This window comes from Stenella coeruleoalba, assembly GCF_951394435.1.
Source record: "Stenella coeruleoalba genome assembly, chromosome: 12".
Lineage (NCBI taxonomy): Eukaryota > Metazoa > Chordata > Mammalia > Artiodactyla > Delphinidae > Stenella > Stenella coeruleoalba.
In genome coordinates, this window is record NC_137158.1 from 21,839,661 (window position 1) to 21,861,756 (window position 22,096).

Consider the following 22,096-nt stretch of genomic DNA (forward strand, 5'->3'; position numbering starts at 1 on the left):
GGCATAGAGAAAATCAATAATACCAGCTTGGCCAAGGTTAAACTCATTGATTTGGGGACAAAGGAAATAACAGTATATAAATTCAACCCAAAAGAATCTTGGAAAATTTTGATGTTCTTTGACAACAACCCACCATTGAGTCACAGATTTTAGCACCAGCTGCCATCAAAATAAAAATATCAAAATAAATTTAGTGCCCAAGATAACTTTCACATTGCTATGTCAACCTCTTTTTCAAGTTTAATATCAGAAGTCTTAATTTGGACAGAGTTAATGTTTACTTTTTAGGAGGGGTGGTTTTTGTTTTTGTTTTTGTTTTTGCACAAATTAGATTTATTTCAATTTTTCCAGAAGGGCACTATTAGATTTTACATGATTTTGTCCAAGAATAAATTATTCTGGTCAAAATCAATTTCCAGTTGAGTAAAATAAATTATACGCGAATTTGTTATGCATATGTTTTATGTACTATTCTTGGGAGAAAACTTATGTTTTCATCAGGTTCGCAAATGAGTCATGACTCAAGAAAGTTAAAACTATTGCTGGAGAATGAATAATAATTGTAGGTGGTCAGAAAAATTACCATGACAGGGGAAAGGACAAGAAGGAATAAAATAAGATGTATTTAAAGAGTTTTGACATGAACAGATATAAGAAAACTACCTCCTGGACACGGCAAAGTGGTTGCATATGTATTCACATTTGTTACGGTGTAGTTGGGAAACTCAGCACGTGCATAGAAGCCACTGGAGCCTTTAAGATATTTAATGACGATACACTGCAGTGCATGTATAAATTAGGTGCATGCCTACATCAGTGAAAGTTCCAGCAGGAAACGTAAGGCACAAACTAAAAGGGTATTTGAAGAGATTTTAATGAAGGGAATATTTACAAAAGAGTAGACAGGATTAAAGGAAGCCACAGGGGTGATGGGGGAGCCTAGGATTGACAGCAGTGAAAAACTATTACCACTCATTCCTAAACCCAAAGGGGCGAGGAGGGAATTTTCTCAGAAGCTAGCCTGTGAGAGTCAAGGCTAGGGGACCAGGATGCCTGGCAGGAACTTTGACCTTAGGAAGAGGGGTGTAGAAACTGCCAAACTGCAGCCCAACAAGGAAGAAGCCAGGATCATACATGCACCAACCTCACTCTCTCCCCATCCTCCGACCTCTCACTGACCAAATCCACACAAAAGCTGAGGGTAGGGGAGCTGGCTCATCCTGTCTGAAGAATTCAGTTTCTAAAGCCCGAATAGGTTCAAGGGTGGAGAAGGATCTGACAGGGCAGACACCACCCAACACAGATGCTGCCTGAATGAGTGCATGGGAGGGACTCATTAAGAAATGGAGATACTTGGTTCCACAACAGCATTGGTACACATTTTGGGCGAAAGTGTATATTTTAGAATCCTTCCCATTTTCTTAATGTTAGTTTTTAGTCTTCACACTTCACGGTGACAACTTTCTGAGTATAAACAAATAACGTATTTCATAATCATTAACTTTCTGACAGTAAATCCAATCCTTTTTCCGTCAGGCAGAATCACTCTCCTAGTTCCATAATCTTGGCAGTACTTTATTACTGTCAAAAGCAAAGTGTTTATGTAACTTGAGATCATTTGCTTTGATTCCACCTCCAAGTTATACTCATTCACATTCGATTCATATTTCTCTTCTGAGTCGTTACGAGTATAAATTGTGTCTGGGAGCGTGGGTAGGTGTATGTGGTTAATTTACTGATCAACGGAGAGGCCGTGTGTCCAGATGACCTGAGTGCCACCACTAGCTCATCATGTCTGTCTTTTCAGGAACTGATTGTATAGGTTGTGTGCTGCAGTGGAAAATGTTCTGGACTTTGGGTCTGGAGGCACTGGTTATGATCTGTCTTTTCAATAACAAGCTGTAGGACTCTGCAAGTCCCTCTACCCCTCCAGCTTGTCTTTTATTTCCATAAAATTATACTCCAATAAAGATATTAAAAAAAATAAAAGGGTTAAATTAAAAAAAATATGGAAGGCAGCAGAGGCTCTGATGTCATGCCTAGCTTTAAAATTCTGTACTTCAAACATTAACTCTAAGTACCATACCTAATAGGAACCATCAGTTTTGCTACTTATTGGTAGCTTTAGTTTGAAAGAGCTTTTTTTTTTAATTGAAGTATAGTTGATTTACAATGTGTTAGTTTCAGGTGTATAGCAGAGTGATTCAGTTATATATACATATATGTATTCTTTTTTAGATTCTTTTCCATTATAGGTTATTACAAGATATTGAATATACTTCCCTGTGCTATACAGTAGATCCCTGATGTTTATCTATTTCATATATAGTAGTGTGTATTTGTTAATCCCAAACTCCTAATTTATCTCTCCCCCTGCTTTCCCCTTTGGTAGCCCTAAGTTTATTCTCTATGTCTGTGAGTCTATTTCTGTTTTGTAAATAAGTTCATTTGTATCACTTTTTTATGTTTTTGTTTTTTTTTGCGGTATGCGGACCTCTCACTGCTGTGGTCTCTCCCGTTGCGGAGCACAGGCTCCGGACGCGCAGGCTCAGTGGCCATGGCTCATGGGCCTAGCTGCTCCGCGGCATGTGGGATCTTCCCGGACTGGGGCACGAACCCATGTCCCCTGCATCGGCAGGTGGACTCTCAACCACTGCGCCACCAGGGAAGCTCTGTATCACTTTTTTAGATTCCACATATAAATGATATAAAATGATATTTGTCTTTCTCTGTCTCATATCATACTTCACTTAGTATGATAATCTCTGGGTCCATCCATGTTGCTTCAAATGTCATTATTTCATTCTTTTTTATGGCTGAGTAATATTCCATTGAGAGAGAGAGAGAGAGTGTGTGTGTGTGTGTGTGTGTGTGTGTGTGTGTGTGTGTGTCTGTGTCTGTGTATACCACATCTTCTTTATCCATTCATCTGTCAGCAGGTATTTAGGTTGCTTCCATGTCTTGGCTATTGTAAATAGTGCTGCTATAAACACTGGGGTGCACATGTCTTTTCAAATTAGAGTTTTCATCTTTTCCAGAAATATGCCCAGAAGAGGGATTGCTGGATCATATGGTAACTCTATTTTTAGTTTTTCAAGGAACCTCCATCCTGTTTTCCATAATGGCTGCACAATTTACATTCCTACCAACAGTGTAGGAGGGCTCTGAAAGGCTTTTAAACTAATACAGAGAATGCTAAATACTCTAAATTAAAATTCAGATAAAGAAACCAGTGGACAACATTAAAATCCTCAGTGAGTTTCTGAGAGTCTAACAGTTCTAGCCTCCCATGAACCTTGGCATTTCCCTGAATTGCATAAATTATGTTTACCATTTCATAGGTAAATATTTACATGCCTGAGTAATGACTCCCCAAAGCTATGAGGAATGACAGGATAATTTATGCCCTAGAGTAGGTCCATACTTCATAATTCAGCTCCATTGAAGAAACTCTCCTTACTATCCTTTATATCTTCTTCAATGTCCTAGAACAGAGGAGAGAGCTATTCAGCCCCTGCTGAGGCTGAAGTATTCCCTACAAACTGGTACTATTTACATAGGTAAATAAGTAATTACCTTCATATTTAATACCTACTACACAGTGTATTATGTGTGTTACATACACTATTTAATTCTCACAACTGTCCTTTGATATTAAGTCCAATTTGCTGGTCTCAGAGAAGTCAAATAACTTAACCAAAGACAACCTAGTAAGCAATAGGGCCAGGATTTGAACCTAACAGTCTAGAGCTGATGCCTTCATTCTTTTACCCCAGTGTCTCCAGCAATACTGGTCAGACACATCCACTATATCTCAAACACTTCATTTGTTTTTCATAGAAAATGAAGCTTTCCTTCCTCCCTTGAGGGATGCCTCTGCACCCTGAGCCCCTCTACATGTCCCTCTAGCAATATCCATCACTCCTTCAGGAATGAGAACCAGGCCCCAAACTTGGCCTCGAATTACAGTGTCCTCCAGCTCTGTATCAGAGGCAACTGACACATCCAGGAGGCTTGTCTTTAGGCATTAAAAGCCCTATCTCTTTTCATTCTTCTTAATTACAGACCACTTTTTTCCCATAAGTATCTACCTCCTCTGTACTTCTACCTCAGTTACCCAAGTGTCCAAATAACCTGCTCCCTACCTCAGTTCTCTCTAGAAAACACCTACCTTCTAAATGTGCTTTAGAAAATTTTACACCTTTATTGGTCTTTGAGGAATAAAGAAAGAATGGAGACACTGTCCTAGACCGCTCCCCTTCTGTCTTAGATTAGGTCTCCTCAGAACAGACTGAGATGGAGAATTGTGTACAGAAGTTTGGCTGGGGAGTCCTCTGAGGAGATTCACCTGCAAGGAAGTGAAGAAAGAAGGACTGATGGACAGAGGACCCAGGGGTGGGTCAGCCCTGGAGAGGGGTCTCGGATGAGCCCCACAGTGTACGCTACATCCCATCAGACTGGTGAATCGAATTTGTGTCTTCAGTGTAATTACCTGTTCTTCTTCCCAACAAAGGGTTTTTAAGGTTCTAAAAACCAGTCTGGAATCTGTGCAGAATTTAAAAGATACTGAGCGTTCTCTCTTGGGAAAATAAATGGAACAAAGATTATAAAATATGAAAGTTCTAAAAATAAAAGAATGAAACTGGGTAGTTTGAATGAAAGCCAGTCAAATCTATATGGAATATAGCATATTACTGATTCATTATCAGGCCACATAGCTTAATTATATTCTATTTACCATGCAATTTTCACACCCTAAAACTTCCCCTGTGAAGTCCACGTTATCTGATTAGAGAAAACAGAGAGAGAGAGAGAGAGAGAGAGAGAGAGAGACAGGGTAGGGGACATGTAAAAAAGCTTAGTTAAGGATGGCAGAATGCATTGCAAATTCAGAAACATCTTTAACATGTAAAAGAAATGATGCAAATTCATGTTTTGGTTTCTATAAATAAGCAGGGTTTATCTTAAACTATTAGTAAGAATATCCTTCCCTTTCATCTTTCCTGAACTTGAGTCATTTACAGTTTGTAACAGAGAACCATTTTTTAGATCTAACTTAAAATGTAACTCCGTTGTTTCAACTGAATTTAGCAAAACCCAGAAAGAAAATCCTTTCCTAAGACATAAGTAATTTCTACAAAGTGTTGATTTAGGAGCTGCTGTATTAGGAACATACATTTCATGATTGCTAGGTTCTTCTGGTCAAACTTTAAAGATATGTTTTCAAAATATATATACATATCTCAAGTTCTGGGATCAGGAATTTTTAGTGACTGAAAGATGATGAGGAAAATGTAAAGCTCTTACTTAAAAGTATCAAGTCAAACACATTGGTGGTATTATCTTTTCTGAAGACAACTACTTACTTTTGTCCTAATAAGAGATAATATAGATAATAAATATGCAAATAATGCTGTTAGGTTAATCTGATCAAATACATTAATAACTTAATAACCACTCTCAAGTTTTAAGGAGTGTTTGCATATGAAGAATAAAGAGGTATGTATGTATGTGTGTATATAGTTAAAACATTCTCCATAATTTTTATTGTCCTAGGAATTATATTAAATGCACTTTTAAGTCCGTTTCTAAAGGAGCCATAATTAACATTTTATTTTAAATAAATTAGGCTAGGAATAGGATATAAATTTGTGGAAGGCAAAGTTTTTTATCTGTTTTATTTACACCATATCCCCAACAAGTAGAAGGGTAACTGACATAGAGTAGGTGCTCAGTAAATACACGTTGAATTAATAAATTAGGACAAGTTTAGTGAGGACTATAAGAAAATACTAAGAACAAGAAACGGCCCTGGCCATTCAGTGACCATACTTTGTCTCAGAAAGAGAACTAGCAGGTATTTGAAGCAAAGGGGCTCAATCCAGGTTTGGATTAACACTAAAACACGCTGTCGACATCTGTCCAAATTCTTTCCACAATCTTGGATTTTTACATAAATGTTCTGAAATCTTTTAAAATAGCACAACAGGCATAAATAAGCCCAGAACCACGACAGCTTTGTTTCAATATAGAATTAAGAGGAGGCCTATTGGGCTTCCCTAGTGGTGCAGTGGTTGAGAGTCCGCCTGCCGATGCAGGGGACACGGGTTCGTGCCCCAGTCTGGGAAGATCCCACATGCCGCGGAGCAGCTGGGCCCGTGAGCCATGGCTGCTGAGCCTGCGAGTCTGGAGCCTGTGCTCCGCAACGGGAGAGGCCACAACAGTGAGAGGCCTGCGTACCGCAAGAAAAAAAAAAAAAAAAAAAAATTCATGGTGGCATCCTTCACATATTGCAGAACAAATTCTGGTAATGTTTATTATTTCCAACATCTAGAAGGCTGTTATTTACTATCTGTGCAGTTGTAGAAGGGGAAAAAGTTATATTACTACCTTGCTGTATTTCTTATGAACAATAAAAAAGTAGCATGGAGGGTCACAATTCTATCACTTTTCTCATAAAAGCTGGAATTCATGAACATGGTGATTAGAAGAATTTATTTTTCTCTAGGTAGAACTCGATTGAAATTAGATTGAATCAAAATGATGGTCCTCAAGACATTTGCTGCCATTTGGAAGGACACTGACTTTTTTTTTAATCTAGGGAAATAAAAATATCTTAGCTTTTCAGATACCAATCCAGACTAGTTACTAGTGATTGATCACTAATCAGTCATAACACTCTTGCTTAGTCTGGTTACCACCTCTGAATCCTCAGTCCAGCACTCCAGCAGCCAGGACCCATGAGTTGGGGTTTATATGAGGTGAAACTATTTCCTTTTCCTATTATATCTGAAGTACCTCACCTGTAACAGTTTAAAAAGCAAAATATATAATCCTATAATATTTGCAGAGATATCAGTGCCCTTTTAAGTTCTGATCAGTGCTACTAATCCCTATAAACAATTTCAACACTTTGCTGGAAAATAGTGAAATCTAATTAACTGTACTCTAGAAGGGACTGTGGCTCTTAATAGCTTAGCAACTCAGAGGATTCATCAGGAGTAAAAAGAAACATACAAAGTTCCCTTGGCCCCCTTAATAAGCATAATAGTGATGAAGGAAAAAGGAAATGAGGCAAAAATTGACAAAGTAAATATTGTGAGTTTGGGAGTCAGATAATATAACTATGGGAAAATCAAAACACATTTACTTTTTGAGGCAAGACAGTCAAATGCAAAGTAAACAAACAAATATAGGACCAAGAAAAGGCAAATATATAGGGTGCATGCTCTCCAGCCCCTGCCCACACCCATAGCAAATAACACTTGCCATTCACAGCACTGTCATGCTGAGTTCAGATGCAACCTTAGAAAATCCAACACAGCAGTCCATGCAGCCAGTGATACAACTGGTACATGAGATGAGGCTTTGTTGTCGTTCCCAGTCTTATCTCTGTTGCCAAACTCCAGACTTTATCTGGATCTGACCAGTTTTTCCAGTAATGCCCTCTTTCTGTTTCAATCCAGGACATACATTGTATTTAGTTGTCGCATTTCCCATCTCCTCTGGCCCGTGACAATTTCTCACTCTTTGCTTCTCTTTCGTGACCTTGATGGTCTTGAGGAGTGCTGGCCAGGTATCCTGCAGAATGACTCCTGATCTTGGTTTGTCTGGTGCTTTTCTCATGTTTAAACTGGGGCTATGGGTTTTTGGAAAGAATACCATGGAGAAGTGCCCTTCTCATTACATCATATCAGAGTATATCATATCCACATGACATCACTGGGGATGTAAACCTTTATCACTTGGCTAAGGTAGTGCTTGCCAGGATTCTCCTCTACAAAGGAACTATTTTTTCCTTTCTCTACTCTACTTTTTACAATGGTGAGTCATTAAGTCTAGCCTACCCTCAAGTGTGGGGAATTAAGCTCCAATTCCTGGAGGGGGGAATATGTACTTACATTTTTTGGAATTCTTCTTTAAGGAAGATTTGTGTTTTCAGCACTTATTTATTCAACAATTTATATGTGTATACACTTATGACTCAGTCCTGAGAGGACAGTAGCCTTTTGTTTTGGGGAAATTACCTTTATAAAAGTGCAGCTGATGCTTATATATTTTTTACTTAATTTTTATTGGAGTATTACTGCTTTACAATGTTATGTTAGTTTCTGCTGTACAGCAAAATGAATCAACTATACATATACATATACCCCCTCTTTTTTGGATTTCCTTTCCAATTAGGTCACCACAGAGCACTGAGTAGAGTTCCCTGTGCTATGCAGGGGGTTCTCATTAGTTATCTATTTTATACATAGTAGTGTATATATGTCAATTCCAATCTCCCAATTCATCCCACCCACCCCCTTACTCCCTTGGTATCCATAAGTTTGTTCTCTATGTCTGTGTTTCTATTTCTGCTTTGCAAATAAGTTCATCTGTATCATTTTTCTAGATTCCACATATAAGCGATATTATACAGTATTTATTTTTGCTGATGCTTATTTATATTATTTATTTATGTCAGTATGAACTCATGGATATTTATTTTATTTTCTGGGTTATAATCCAATACTATGTTATTTGTTTCACTGCTCATATTGTCCCAGCTTTTGCAGTCATTGTCATTGGGAGCTCTTTCAGTTAGCGTCTCTTTTATCAGACTGCTTTTCTTTCTCCTGTATGGACTGGATACATCTCTTTGAAAGGTGATGGGGAAATACAATCTGTCTTGTGAAGTATAGATAAGGTTTTAGTCAATAAACAGTCTCTACTGCGGGCAAATAAAGCCTTTTAATATGAAGGGCACCCATAGAAGTGTTATTTACTTTTCAGCTGAGAATAATAAAAATGAACTTTATGAAGTGCCTGTCATTTAAGCTAGCTGGTGCTTGAAGTTGTATTAGCAAATTTTTTTAAGTGAAATGACTTTTTTTTGATCCAGCTTAATGACACAACTGAAGTACTCAATTAATCAGAGAAGATCTGGGCTCCTTCCTGTGCTGTGCACACATTTTTCTCTTAAGTCTTCTGCAGTGCAGTGTGCCTTTGTACCAGACTCAAGGAAATGAGCATTTAAGCTGCCTGCAGAGCTAAGGTTTCCTACTGAGCTTCCACCTTGCAAAGTATTGCTGTCTCAGACCACTTGGCTCCGCTCCAACCGCCTCCAAGGTCATGTTTGTAAGAGGGAGGTTTGCAGGTACATATTTTGGGGGCGTTTGCTCAACCTACTTTAGGTTGAGAAGCAAGAAATAGTGTGTTGTGGGGCTTCCCTGATGGTGCAGTGGTTAAGAATCCACCTGCCAATGCAGGGGACACGGGTTCGAGCCCTGGTCCGGGAAGATCCCACATGCTGTGGAGCAACTAAGCCCGTGCGCCACAACTACTAAGCCGGCACTCTAGAGCCCGCGAGCCACAACTACTGAAGCCTGTGCGCCTAGAGCCTGTGCTCCACAACGAGAAGCCACCGCCATAAGAAGCCCGCGCAACGCAATGAAGAGTTGCCCCCGCTCACTGCAACTAGAGAAAGCGCGTGTGCAACAACAAAGACCCAATGCAGCCAAAAATAAATAAATAAAATAAATTTATATAAAAAAAAGAAATAGTGTGTTGCATAGCTCCTGTCAATGCATATATCTGGAGTCCCCATCTCCTTCATGGCAAATTTCAGGATTTCTTTGAATGCCCGAGGGGCACACTTCTTGAAACCGACTCCATGGATGCCTTGTGAATGTTAATAGTGTATTCTCTGGTCACCACCTTGTTGATGGTGGACCGACCCTTCTTCTCGGCACCCTTCTTTGCAGGAGCCATCCTGCTGGTCTGGGGTTGGAAAATAAGGGCACAAGGGATTGTGGGAGAAGGAAAGCAACATCCTAACCTACCCCTTGATAGGAAGGGAAGTTCTTACCGTATACACTGAGAGGTTCTACCTGGAGGAATGTGTATATTGCTAGAAGCTCTTGCTCTATGGGATTATATCGAGTTTCTGCCCCCTTTTAGAGCTGGGACAAATATCTTAGGGGTATTCTGTTGTCTTTGCCACAGTGCCCAACCCATACCTTCCAGGGTTACAGGCACATCTAACACCAGTGGTAGCCCTGCTTGAGAGATGCCCAGAGCTTTAATCAGCTTCGCTAGTATTTTTGCCTTCTCAAAGGGGGCTTGCTGCTCTGATCCATGTCCCATGCACGCCCTTTCTTTACCAGGCAGTATAGGGATGGCGGCACTGTGCCAGGTGGGGAGTAAAAACCTCCAAAACCTCCAAATCCCTATAAAAACTTGAATTCCTTTCATGTTCTTAGGGGTTGGATAGGTTTGTACATTATCAGTCAAAGCTTCTGGGACAATATACATCTTACCTAAACAAATGGCTCCCAAAAACTTGATGGCAGGGCCTGGGTCTTGAATTTTCTGTGGGTTCATTGTCCATCACCTCCACAGAGGTTCCAGCAAAGCCTGCAGAGTGTCCTGCAGCAAAGCCAAGTCCTCATGTGTTAACATTATATCATCAATGTAATGGGCCCATTCTGTTGATGTGGGGAGAACGCCCAATCTGCAACGTCGAAGGGAACTTCCTGATTATAATGGTTTGCCCTCTGTAACCATGGGTGGGATCAGACAGCAGGGGCATTTCATCCATTTCAATGTCAATCACCATAACATCCTCTTCTTCATTCAAATTCCTTTCCCAGGGATTCCACCTCTTAGCATCCCAGTCAGGCTTTGTCCCACGCTTAGACCTTAATCCTAAGCAGCTTGTGCCCTCCTAGCTTTGTAAACCAGCACACTAAAGTCTCTGACTTCTTACTCTGCTCTCCCACTTTGTCTGCCAGCCCGGAAGCTAGCAGACTAGTGGACACTGCACACCCTTCTCCAACCTCAGCTCTTCTTCCAACTTCTACTTGAGCTTCCATCTCTAGCTGGGCATAGTGGCCAGTGAACTGCCCACAGTAGAGACTAGCCCACTGTCAGCCCTTCATTTCCCTTCTTTGCTGCAGTGCACCATGCAGAGTTCCTCAAACAAGCTCACTAAGCCAGCCAGGGTTCCAGGGTGTCCCCGGATTCATGTGGAGGACCACAAGCATCTAACATACAGGTCACCCTTCCCCACGTAGAGTCAATGGCCAATTCGGGATTTCCCCCACAGATGCCACTTTCCCAAAACCCACTTCTCCAGTCTCCTGACTGGCTTACCAATTGTTAGTTTGCAAATTCAGGAACTTCCAGAGTGAAATCTGAAATTGGCCCCCATACACAGAGGGCAAGGAGAGGCCAAAGATAGAGGCAGACGACTCCAGATGGGTAGGCGGGAGGTTTACTAAGCAAGGGAACTTACATATGAGGCTGGTCTCAAGTGTTCACGAGATGAATAGATCTCCACACCTGTCTACCAGAATCTTTAAAGTTTATATGGAGGCCTTAACTGGATGCAGTCATGTATACCGTCCAGATGGTCTCAATAACACCTTAATCTCTCAAGGCTGCATCCTTGAAAACAGCTCCCACTGTGGGAACTGTGAGCAGAACATGCATTCCAAGGATGGCAGATGGAGTGAGGAGCCTCCCATTGCTCTGGTCCAGCTCACAGGCAGTCATGTCCTCTGGATGACCTCTCCCAAGATGAACATAAAACCTAAAACTATTAAGCTTCTAAAGAAAATACAAAAAAAAGATCTTTGTGACTTTGAGGTTAGAAAAACCTTCTTTGGACACAGGAAGCTCTAATTGTAAAGAAAACATGGACCACAGACCTCATCAAAATTAAAGTTTTCTGCTTTATCAAAAGGCTACATAGAAAAATACAAAGGCAAACCACAGAGCAGAAGAAAAATTTCACAAAACATTGTTCTGACAAAAGAATTGTGTCCAGAATATATAAACATCTCCTGAAACTACGTACTCTGTTTCACTTGAATTTTTGCAATGATAATGTTTTCCTGTTATGAGTATAGTAACCTCATAATAACCACGTCATGTCCCAGTTGTAATTAAAATAAATAAATAAGAAAAAGAGAATAAAGGACACCACACTCTGGAATCTCCTCTCCCTCTTCCTTTGAGCCCACTAAAAGATCAAACTGAGAAACGTACTACTATCCACCCTTCCTTTCCCCTGGACAGGCAAAGAAAAGTCTTTACGAAGGCTGAGGAGGTGGATTTAACAAACAGTTAGGGAGACAAAATTAGTAATATGAAGGCAAGTTGTCACTCCTGAAATAACAAAAAGAAATTGGCACATACTGAGGGTTTTTTTCATGATTTGAAGAAATTAGGGCAAAATGAAAACAATCAAAGAAGAGATGAAAGAGTATTTATAGCAAGTTATCTAAAACCAATAGGAGACTAGATAAGAAGGTAAAATTAGAAAGGAGTTGAGTGTGCTCATAACTCTGGTGACTGGTGCTCTGACCATCACTGGGATAGTATAAATCAGAGGCTCTGAAGCATCTCGGTAAATGGAAGCAGCATACACTGAGCTGTTTGGTTTAGAGTGATTCTCTCCTATTCATAATTCTAATGAAAAACTATTTAAACATGGCTTTGGACTGCACCGGTATTTTCCATGTCATAATTAGAGCAGAAACTGAAAGTTATAAACCCCCCAAGATGTTCCTGCATCAACTCCTGATAGGATATGTCTGGTTTTAGCTACAATTACTGCAGTTAATTTTCCATTCCAGGGGACTAATGAAATTTGGTGTGTTGCTATCAGTATTTGCCTTGGTTCTGCAGAATGTGTTTTGACTGAAGTGTTATTAGAGTCCCTCCCCCAGCACTACGTGAGAAGCTAAAGATGCTTAAGAGATTTTCAGGTGCTGTGTAACAAGCTCTGTTCTAATTAGAAATCATACTACCTCCTAAGGAGTTGGTAGTGATTATCAACTGTATTATTTTCTTATAAAAGGAAGCCAAGACAATTGAGGTTGGGTCATTTCCTGAATATGGCTGTATCTCTGGCCCCTTCACCGCCCCCAACATGATCCCTTAAATTGCTCAGGGAATTCTACTTACCTGGTGTCCCGAGGCCCCACTGACTGACTCGAGCCTCCTCCTTACGGCTTTCCTGCTTCCTCTTTTACATTTCACTCACTCCACAAATGCTCCCCATCCCAATACAAAGGATATTGAATGTAGCAGTAAAGAAGACTATGAACAGCCTGGTTTAAAAAGACAACCTCTCATCTTAAAAAGAAAACAACCCTGACTCCACATTTCCCTCCACATCCACCACCTTATTTTTCTGCTCCCCTTTTCAGTAAACTCCACCACAGCACCAGATGACTCTTGTCAAGGTCATGGATGTCACCCGGATTGCCCAGCCCATCCACAGTCTGTCAGCAGTGTTTACACAGTGGATCACGCTCTCTTACTTAATATACTTCCTTCACATGGTCGTGGCATGGAATTCTCTCTCCTCATTCTCCTCCACCTCAGGAGCTTTTCTTGTCCTCTGATCTGCAGGTTCCTCCTTACCTACCTGATTTTTTTAAACAGTGAAGAGCTCCAAAGCCCAGTTCTCCACACTTGTTCAATTTATCATCACCCCCCAGGGGATCTTACCCAGCCATCTGAAAGAATGTGTTACATGTGTTGCTATGGAACAAACTTCAAGATATATTGTTAAATGAAAACAGATGAAAGATGGCAAGTTGGATGTGTGCAGGAGTTTAGGGTGGCTGACAATACAAGGATAGAAAACTTCTACTCTGAAAGGCTCAGGCACAAATAAACCAGGAAGTCACATTAAAGAGCTGACAATGCAGTCCCCTCAAACCGTAATGTTCTTACTAATTTAACTAGAAATTAAATTTAATTTAAGGCTAAAAAGATGAATCAGGCATACATCCTACCCTCCAGAAATGTATAGTCTGCTGAGGGGAATGAAAAATAAATAGTTACAAAATAAGGAGCAAAATAGTGTCACCAGAGAAATTACAAGTAGGAGTTATGGGAGCTCAGCTAAATAGAGCAGCTTTTAAAAGCTCTATGAAGCTGAAATGATTCTGATTTTTTTTTTACTGCACACTTTCAAAATTAATGCATTTCCTAATTGCCTCTATAATCAAATTGAAATTTCTAAACTTTTCTGTCCCTTATTCATGCTACTGCATGCTCTTAATCTTACAATCGGAGTGGAAAAGACTTTTTACTGAGAACTACTCTATCCCACAAACCTCAAGAACCCAAGAAACACATAGCTAAGGATTAATATTTGGAGAAAAAAACAACTTTATTTCATTTTATTAAACAGAAAGGGGTCAAAATGGAGAGATAAAGACATAAGACACCGGGAAAAATGTAGAGAAGTTGCCCCAAGCAGCTAGTAGATGGCTTAGCTGGGATCTGAACCCATGTCTCTGATTCCAGAGCCCATATTCTTTCAGTTTTATAACATGGTCTCAAATATACATGCACATTTAAACTGATTATAAAAGGAGGGAAAGGTACCAGCGGAGAAAAAAATATTCCATTTATAAGAAGGAATTGTTGATGGCACAAGTCCCCTGAAAGAACTAGAGAAACACAAGACATTCAAAAGTGGACTTCTGAAGTACATCCAGGGACTTCCCTGGCCGTCCAGTGGTTAAGACTCCGTGCTCCCACTGCAGGGGGCATGGATTCGATCCCTGGTTGGGGAAACTAAGATCCCACATGCAGTGCCATGCAGCCAAAAAAAGGAGGAAGAAAAGTAGGTACACCACAGAAACACTGTAAAACATCATAGAAACAGAGAGGCAGAAGAAAGATACAGACTATCTTAAAAATAATTCCCTCATTTCTGATCTTTAGGGAAATCATCATTATTTTCTTTCATTTTCTGTGTCTAAAAGATAAATGATCCTCATTTACCCTCTTCTTGGTTTTTGCCCTATAAACAGGAGAAATTAAATTTAGAGCTAAATCTCACCCAGGCTGGAGATTTTGATTCCTGCCCACTGCCTTCCAGTTTCCACTTCATCCAAAGACCTCTACCCACCTTCACTCCCATTTCACACATGTCTCAGCTGCTCTTGCCCTCATCCTCCGCTGAAGTCATTATGTCTGTTGGGCCTAATCCACAACAATCTATGTCCCTTCTTAAAACTGCTGAAACACCAGTATTTCTTTGAAGTTTTCCTGGACCTAATGTCATAGAGTCAAATCAGAGGATTTGATCTGTGTTCTAACCAATAGTCATTAGCCATGAATATTCCTATGCAGATTTTGACTTATTCTCATGAATATACATTTATATTTGACTTTACTTTTTAAAAATTCCTTACAGCTATGCATTCAGTAAATGTCACTATCTCATTGACTGCCCAGCTTAATGACAGTGTTCCAGTAGACAGGTGACAAGACAGATAGGTAGTTAGAAAGATGATAGATAGATAGATGGAGAGATAAACACAAATGTTAACCAAAACTAAACACATTTTAAAAAATATAGAGATCTTTGAGCTTGGTGATCATTCTGTTTCATAGTCAATTTACTGTATTACTCTGAGAACAATTTGCCATAAACATCAAGGTGACGTTATATCCTTTTTTCTCTCTTTTCTCCAGAGAAAGGCACAGTGGGATACGTAAAATGTCAGAAATAATTAGACGAAATTGCACCATCCCATTGTGACACTAAAATATCTCTGAAGTTAAATATTTGCTGTGAAACTTTAAAATCTGGTTTGAAGGCTTCTTATTATAAACAATATAATTTTTCCTTTAATGTAATGGTCCCAGAATTTTTAAAGCGTGATATTATGTGAATATATGTTTCCAAGTGTAAAAAGCCTTATAAATTTAAATGAGACAGTAATTTGGGTGGCAAGATAGAATTAAAATTTGATAATGTCTTCCTCATAAAGAGTTTGGGAATTTTTTAAAAATGTAGCATTTGAATAATAATGTAAAGATGAAGTTTATTAGTGAATATAACAAAAAAGAAACAGACTCACAGATATAGAGAAGGAACTAGTGGTTACCAGTGGGGAGAGGGAAGGGAGGAGGGGCTGTATAGGGGTAGAGGATTAAGAAGTATACATAATAGATTGTATTATGTATAGAATCTATTATGTATAAAATAAGCTACAGGGCTTCCCTGGTGGCACAGTGGTTGAGAGTCCGCCTGCCAATGCAGGGGACACGGATTTGTGCCCCGGTCCGGGAGGATCCCACATGCCGCGGAGCGGCTGGGCCCGTGAGCCATGACCGCTGGGCCTGCGCGTCCGGAGCCTGTTGCTCCGCAGCGGGAGAGGCCACAACAGTGAGAGGCCCGCGTACCACAAAAAAATAAAAATTAAAAAAAATTGAAAATAAGCTACAAAGATATATTGTACAGCACAGGGACTATAGCCAATACTTTATAATAACAATAAATAGAGTATAACCTTTAAAAATTGTGACTCACAGGACTTCCCTGGAGGTCCAGTGGTTAAGACTCCACGCTTCCACTACAACGGGCACGGGTTCAATCCCTGGTCAGGGAAAAAAGATCCCACATGCCACACTGACAAAAAAAAAAAAAAAAATTGTGAATCACTATATTGTATACCTCTATATTATATAATATTGTATACCAACTATACTTCAATTTTTAAAAAAGATGAAGATTACATTCAAATAAGAAAAAAATTATATCAAAAATATGTAAAGATTTTATGAATACCAAAATACTGTCATTTTGTCTTCCACGTAAAAGAATATGGCTTTTTAAAAAATATATCTTTATTGGAGTATAATTGCTTTACAATGGTGTGTTAGTTTCTGTTTTATAACAAAGTGAATCAGCTATACATATACATATATCCCCATATCTCCTCCTTCTTGCGTCTCCCTCCCACCCTCCCTATCCCATCCCTCTAGGTGGTCACAAAGCACCGAGCTGATCTCCCTGTGCTATGTGGCTGCTTCCCACTAGCTATCTATTTTACATTTGCTAGTGTATGTATGTCCATGAAGAATATGGCTTTTTCATTCATTAACCAGTAGCATACTATTTTCCAGGAACCCTCCATTCAGAAGAAATGCTGTGGTGCTTCCCTTTACCCACACGAAATGGAACCCAAGAGACTGCAGCTGAAGAAAAAATTACCGCCTCCTTACAAATGAGAGATTTTCAAGTCTACATAGTTTCCAACTGCAGGAAAATAACCATCAGCTTCTCCACAGTGTAGATTAGAACAGGGGAAAATGAACATCACTAACTGTACCCCAGAAGCCAGTGTGGCTGTGAGACCCAAGACCATCACTGAGAAGATGCTCATTTCCATGACTCTGGTGATCATCACCGCCCTGACCATGCTGCTAAACTCGGCCGTGATCATGGCCATCTGCACCACCAAGAAGCTCCACCAGCCTGCCAACTACCTGATCTGTTCTCTGGCTGTGACGGACCTCCTGGTGGCCGTGCTCGTCATGCCCTTGAGCATCACGTACATCGTCACGGACAGCTGGAAGCTGGGGTACTTCATCTGCGAGGTGTGGCTGAGTGTGGACATGACCTGCTGCACCTGCTCCATCCTTCATCTCTGTGTGATTGCCCTGGACAGGTACTGGGCCATCACCAACGCTATTGAGTACGCCAGGAAGAGGACCGCCAAGAGGGCCGGGCTGATGATCCTCACGGTCTGGACCATCTCCGTCTTCATCTCCATGCCCCCTCTGTTCTGGAGGAGCCACCGCCAACTCAGCCTGCCCCCTGGTCAGTGCACCATCCAGCACGACCACATCATCTACACCATTTACTCCACACTGGGGGCATTTTACATCCCCTTGACTTTGATACTGATTCTCTATTACCGGATTTACCATGCAGCCAAGAGCCTTTACCAGAAAAGAGGATCAAGCCGGCACTTAAGCAACAGAAGCACGGATAGCCAAAATTCGTTCGCCAGTTGTAAACTGACACAGACTTTCTGTGTGTCTGACTTCTCCACCTCAGACCCTCCCACAGAGTTTGAAAAGATCCACACCTCCATCAGGATCCCTCCCTTTGCCCATGACCTAGATAACCCGGGAGAACGCCAGCACATCTCCAGTACCAGGGAGCGCAAGGCAGCACGCATCCTCGGACTGATTTTGGGTGCATTCATCATGTCCTGGCTGCCATTCTTCATCAAAGAGCTGATTGTGGGTCTGAGCATCTACACCGTGTCCTCTGAAGTGGCCGATTTTTTGACATGGCTTGGTTATGTTAATTCTCTGATCAACCCTCTGCTCTACACAAGTTTTAATGAAGACTTTAAGCTGGCTTTTAAAAAGCTTATTCGGTGCCGAGAACATACTTAGATTGTAAAAAGCTGGAAGGCATGACTTTTACCAGCCTCGTGAGTGCACAGGGGTAAGGGGTGCAACTTATTAATTCTTGAACATAGTTGGTTCAGGAGGTTTGTAAGTATGTGTGGTCTTGGTTTTTGTTTGTTTGTTTTCTGTTTTGTTTGAGGCTTGTTATTGGGTGTGCTGTTTTCTACCTCTGGTCTTATTTGTGGTACCTAATTGCAAATAAACACTATCATACAAAAACAGAAATTTCACAGCAGTAATAGTAAGGTAAAATAGTAAATACTTTTCACTTTTTTAGCCACTTCAGTTAACCCTGCAATTAAAGAATACCAAAATAAATCTTCATTTGGAGAATTTCTTATTACTTATAAATCAAATATCTGATAACTTGCCCTGGTGTGTGACGTTAGTTCTGAGCATATGGATCCAAATGCTTACCAATTCCAGTGGAAACTGCGTGACCACATAAAGCATTAAAAGAAAAAAAAGTGGTGCGCTGTCATCTACTGCTTGCAGACCTGATCTAAAGCCACTTATTATGATTACATGGCCCACTCCTTTCCAACACAAATAGTACAGCTGGCATGTCTTCTTAGTTCATGATTAAATACACATCCTCATTCTCTAAACAGAACTTGGAATGAATGTACTGGCACTTTCCTAGGTCTTTGACTATGAATGTGAAACATAAGCAAATAGTATTATAAAACAATCATGGAAATTGGTCATTTTGTTCCTATTTAACCTGACAGACATATTGGGCCTCCTCCAGTTCTAAGAAGTGTCCCAGCTAAGCCTCGAGTACACTCTCCCATTCTAGCAGGATTAACGTGTGAGTACAAGTCAAATGTGGAGAACTTTTAAAGCAGTATTAAGCTGCTGAACCCATTAAGGGGTGCAGGGACCAAATGAGAGAATCCATTACCTGAAGAACTTTGTTGGAGACTGTTGCTCATTAAGTTACCAGCTGTGCACTTGGAAAAAAAATTAAAAATTGAAAATCTGTGTTTACAGCAAAGGCCACCCACTAGCAAATGAGTATGAAATTGTGTCTCCTGGAATCCCTATAGCTTCCATACTGGACTGCAGACTGGGGCCAGGAGGCTGCAGGTGGGACCCAAGGCCACACAGTGCGTGGCCAACTTGGACTGATGGCTCTAGTCGTATGGTGGAGCTCGTCACTAAGTCAAGAGTGATGACAGAAGGGACTGAAAGGGTGGAAGTTCTTGGACACTCCTCAGTAAGTGACTGTTCTAGACCTCTGCTCCTCACCTCCCATCCACAGCCTCTCCCACCTCTTCACTCCCCCCAGATCACATCTCTTGTTTGTTTGTCGAGAAGACATTGCTTTGCCCCCTGCCCACTTCCACCTCCATGTTTTACCCCTTAGTTCTATCCCCTCTCAAATTTTCTGTAATCTTGCTACTTTCCTCTCTCTCTCTCTCTCCCTCCCTCCCACCATCCCTTCCTCTCCCCACTTTTCTTTAATCTCACCCATCAGTTTGCTCAAGTCTCTTAGACATTAGAACCAATGTCCTCCGGCCCTACTTCCCCTTCCGGCCCCTGCTCCATCTCTCCCCACACTCTCCCATCTGAGTCTCCCCAGTCATCAACCTGCTCGTTCTACCTCCACTTCTCCCCTTCCACTAACTTTTCTCTCCTTTGCCATCTGGGTATGCCCCACCCAGTTCCCCCAAAACTGATCTCCCAAAGGGTATCGGCGACTTGCCAATGGGCAAATCCAGTGTCCTTTCCTCTGTCCTTATCTACTTCCCACTCTCATCAGTTAAAACAGCTAACCATCCCTTTCTTGTTTAAGCCCATGCCTTCCAGGATCCCTTTACTAACCTGGTTCTCCAGCTACCTTCTCATTCTTTGCCTCCTTTTCTTCATCCTAGGGGTTTATCCTCAGTTCTCACCTCCCGTATATTCATACTCCACCCCAACCTCCATCATTTCCACAAATAGTTCCATGCCTGAGGCTCTAAAATGTGTGTCTTTAATTCTGATCTCTCTCTTTCTCAAACCCTAGACCCATGAATTATGTCTGGTGAACATCTCCCTACTAACACTCTATTAGTGCCTCAAACACAGCCTTTCTAAACTGAACTCATGATCATTTCCCACACTCATACCTTCTCCTTTTCCACCTTCTCAATCTCAGATAACAGGATTACCATGCTTTTTATCATTCACATTAGGTCAATGAGATTCTCTCTCTTTGTAGCTTGTCTCTCACATCCAGATAGTATAAAAGTCTTATCCATTTACCTCTGTAGCAATGTTTGTATATTCACCCCTCTTCTCCAATAACTTGGTCCTCTCCCCTGGACAAATCTTCTTATCTGATCCACCTACCTCTGGACCCCTCACCTGCAACTGTGCCCCTGCACACCTGCCACTCTGCCCCTGCACACCTGCCAGATACATTTTCCTAGAACAGTGGTTCTCAAAGCAACATCTCCAGACCAGCAGCGTCAGTATCACCTGGGAACTTGTTAGAAATGCAAAGTCTAGGGCCCCACTGAAGAACCACTACATCAGAAATTCTAAGGGGGGGGCATCCATCTCTATCTTAACAAGCCCTCTAGGAGATTCTGGTGCACGCTAAAGCCTGAGATTCAGTCTCCTAGAATGTCCTGTCGATTTCTAACTTCAGTGCTCAAAATCCCTTAGTATTTTCCCACCAGTATAAAATAAATTAAAATTCCTAAATATAACATTCAAGGCTTCTTCACTATGTGGCCTCAAACCACATTTCCAGAATTAAGTCTCAGCACTTCTTCTCACCCACCTCATATTCTAGAAAAGTCTGGAGATTTCCTGTGTTTTCTGAGCTCCCCTAACATTTGTCCCCACTGCTTCAGAAACCTGACCCCCTGGCTTCCCATCTTTCTTCTCCCAGTCCTTCACCATGGAGTGCAAATGCAGTCTCTTCTGCGAAGCCTTCCTAAGGTCCTCCTTCCTTCTCTGTCATGTGAAAGTCCTCTCCCAGCTCTATGCTCCCGAAGAAGCTCACTGGGATCTCTATTGTTATATGCATCCTATCTTGTAGTGCATTTGTTTGTATATTTCTTCTGTCTGCTATAGTAGATTGTGAGCTCCTTGAGGGCAGGAACTGTGTCTGTTTCATCTCTGTATCCCCAGGGCCTCCTACAGTGTTTTACACACAGTAGGCACTCAATAAATGTTCCCAGAAAAGAAATGTAAATGTGCAATGTTCTCTCAGTGAGAAAACCAAACTTTTAAAATCCTATGATGTAATAACACACTTCCTTTTTCTTTAAAACTTACCCTAACATTCCCATCTTTGTTCAAAAACTGCTAGGAATGCTTCTACATGGAAAGAAAATGGATTTCTCTCTCCACTGAATACATGAATGTCCTTTACTGGTTAGGATTCAAGCTAAGCTGCTCTCAAAGAAGAGACCCCCGAGTATAGTAGTTCAAACAAGATAGTTTCTTTCCTCTCACATGACAGTCAAGAGGTAGGAGGGCAGCCCAGAGTGAACAGGAGACTCTGCTCCACGATGTCCTCCAGGGACTCAGGTCCTTCCATTTTGTGGCTCTGCCGTCCCCTCAAGGCTTGTCCTCGTCTGCATGGCCAAAGCTGACTCACAATCACATCCACGTTCCAGTCCATAGAACAGAGGAGAGAGAAATGGAGAGCAAACAACTTCCTTTTAAGGAAGTCATGTGGAAATTGTACACATTTACCTCTCCTTATAGCCCATTGACAATAACTTGGTCACATGGCCACACCAAGCTGTAAAAGAGAATAAGGGGGTGAATCTCTAGTTGGGCAACCACGTGCCTTGCTTAAAGTGAGAACTTTATAATAAAAGGAAGCAGGAGAGGATGGATACAAGGGGCTAATGAGCAGTCTTTTCCA

General features: G+C 41.0%; 1 protein-coding gene across 1 annotated transcript; it reads left to right on the forward strand.

Moving 5' to 3' along the window:
* Positions 1–17,112: 17,112 nt before the first annotated feature.
* HTR1E (5-hydroxytryptamine receptor 1E) lies at positions 17,113–18,210 on the forward strand (the record flags this gene model as incomplete). Its single annotated transcript, XM_079939372.1, has 1 exon — positions 17,113–18,210. One exon carries the CDS (start codon positions 17,113–17,115, stop codon positions 18,208–18,210), a length of 1,098 nt encoding a protein of 365 aa, XP_079795498.1.
* Between the last annotated feature and the right edge of the window lie 3,886 nt (positions 18,211–22,096).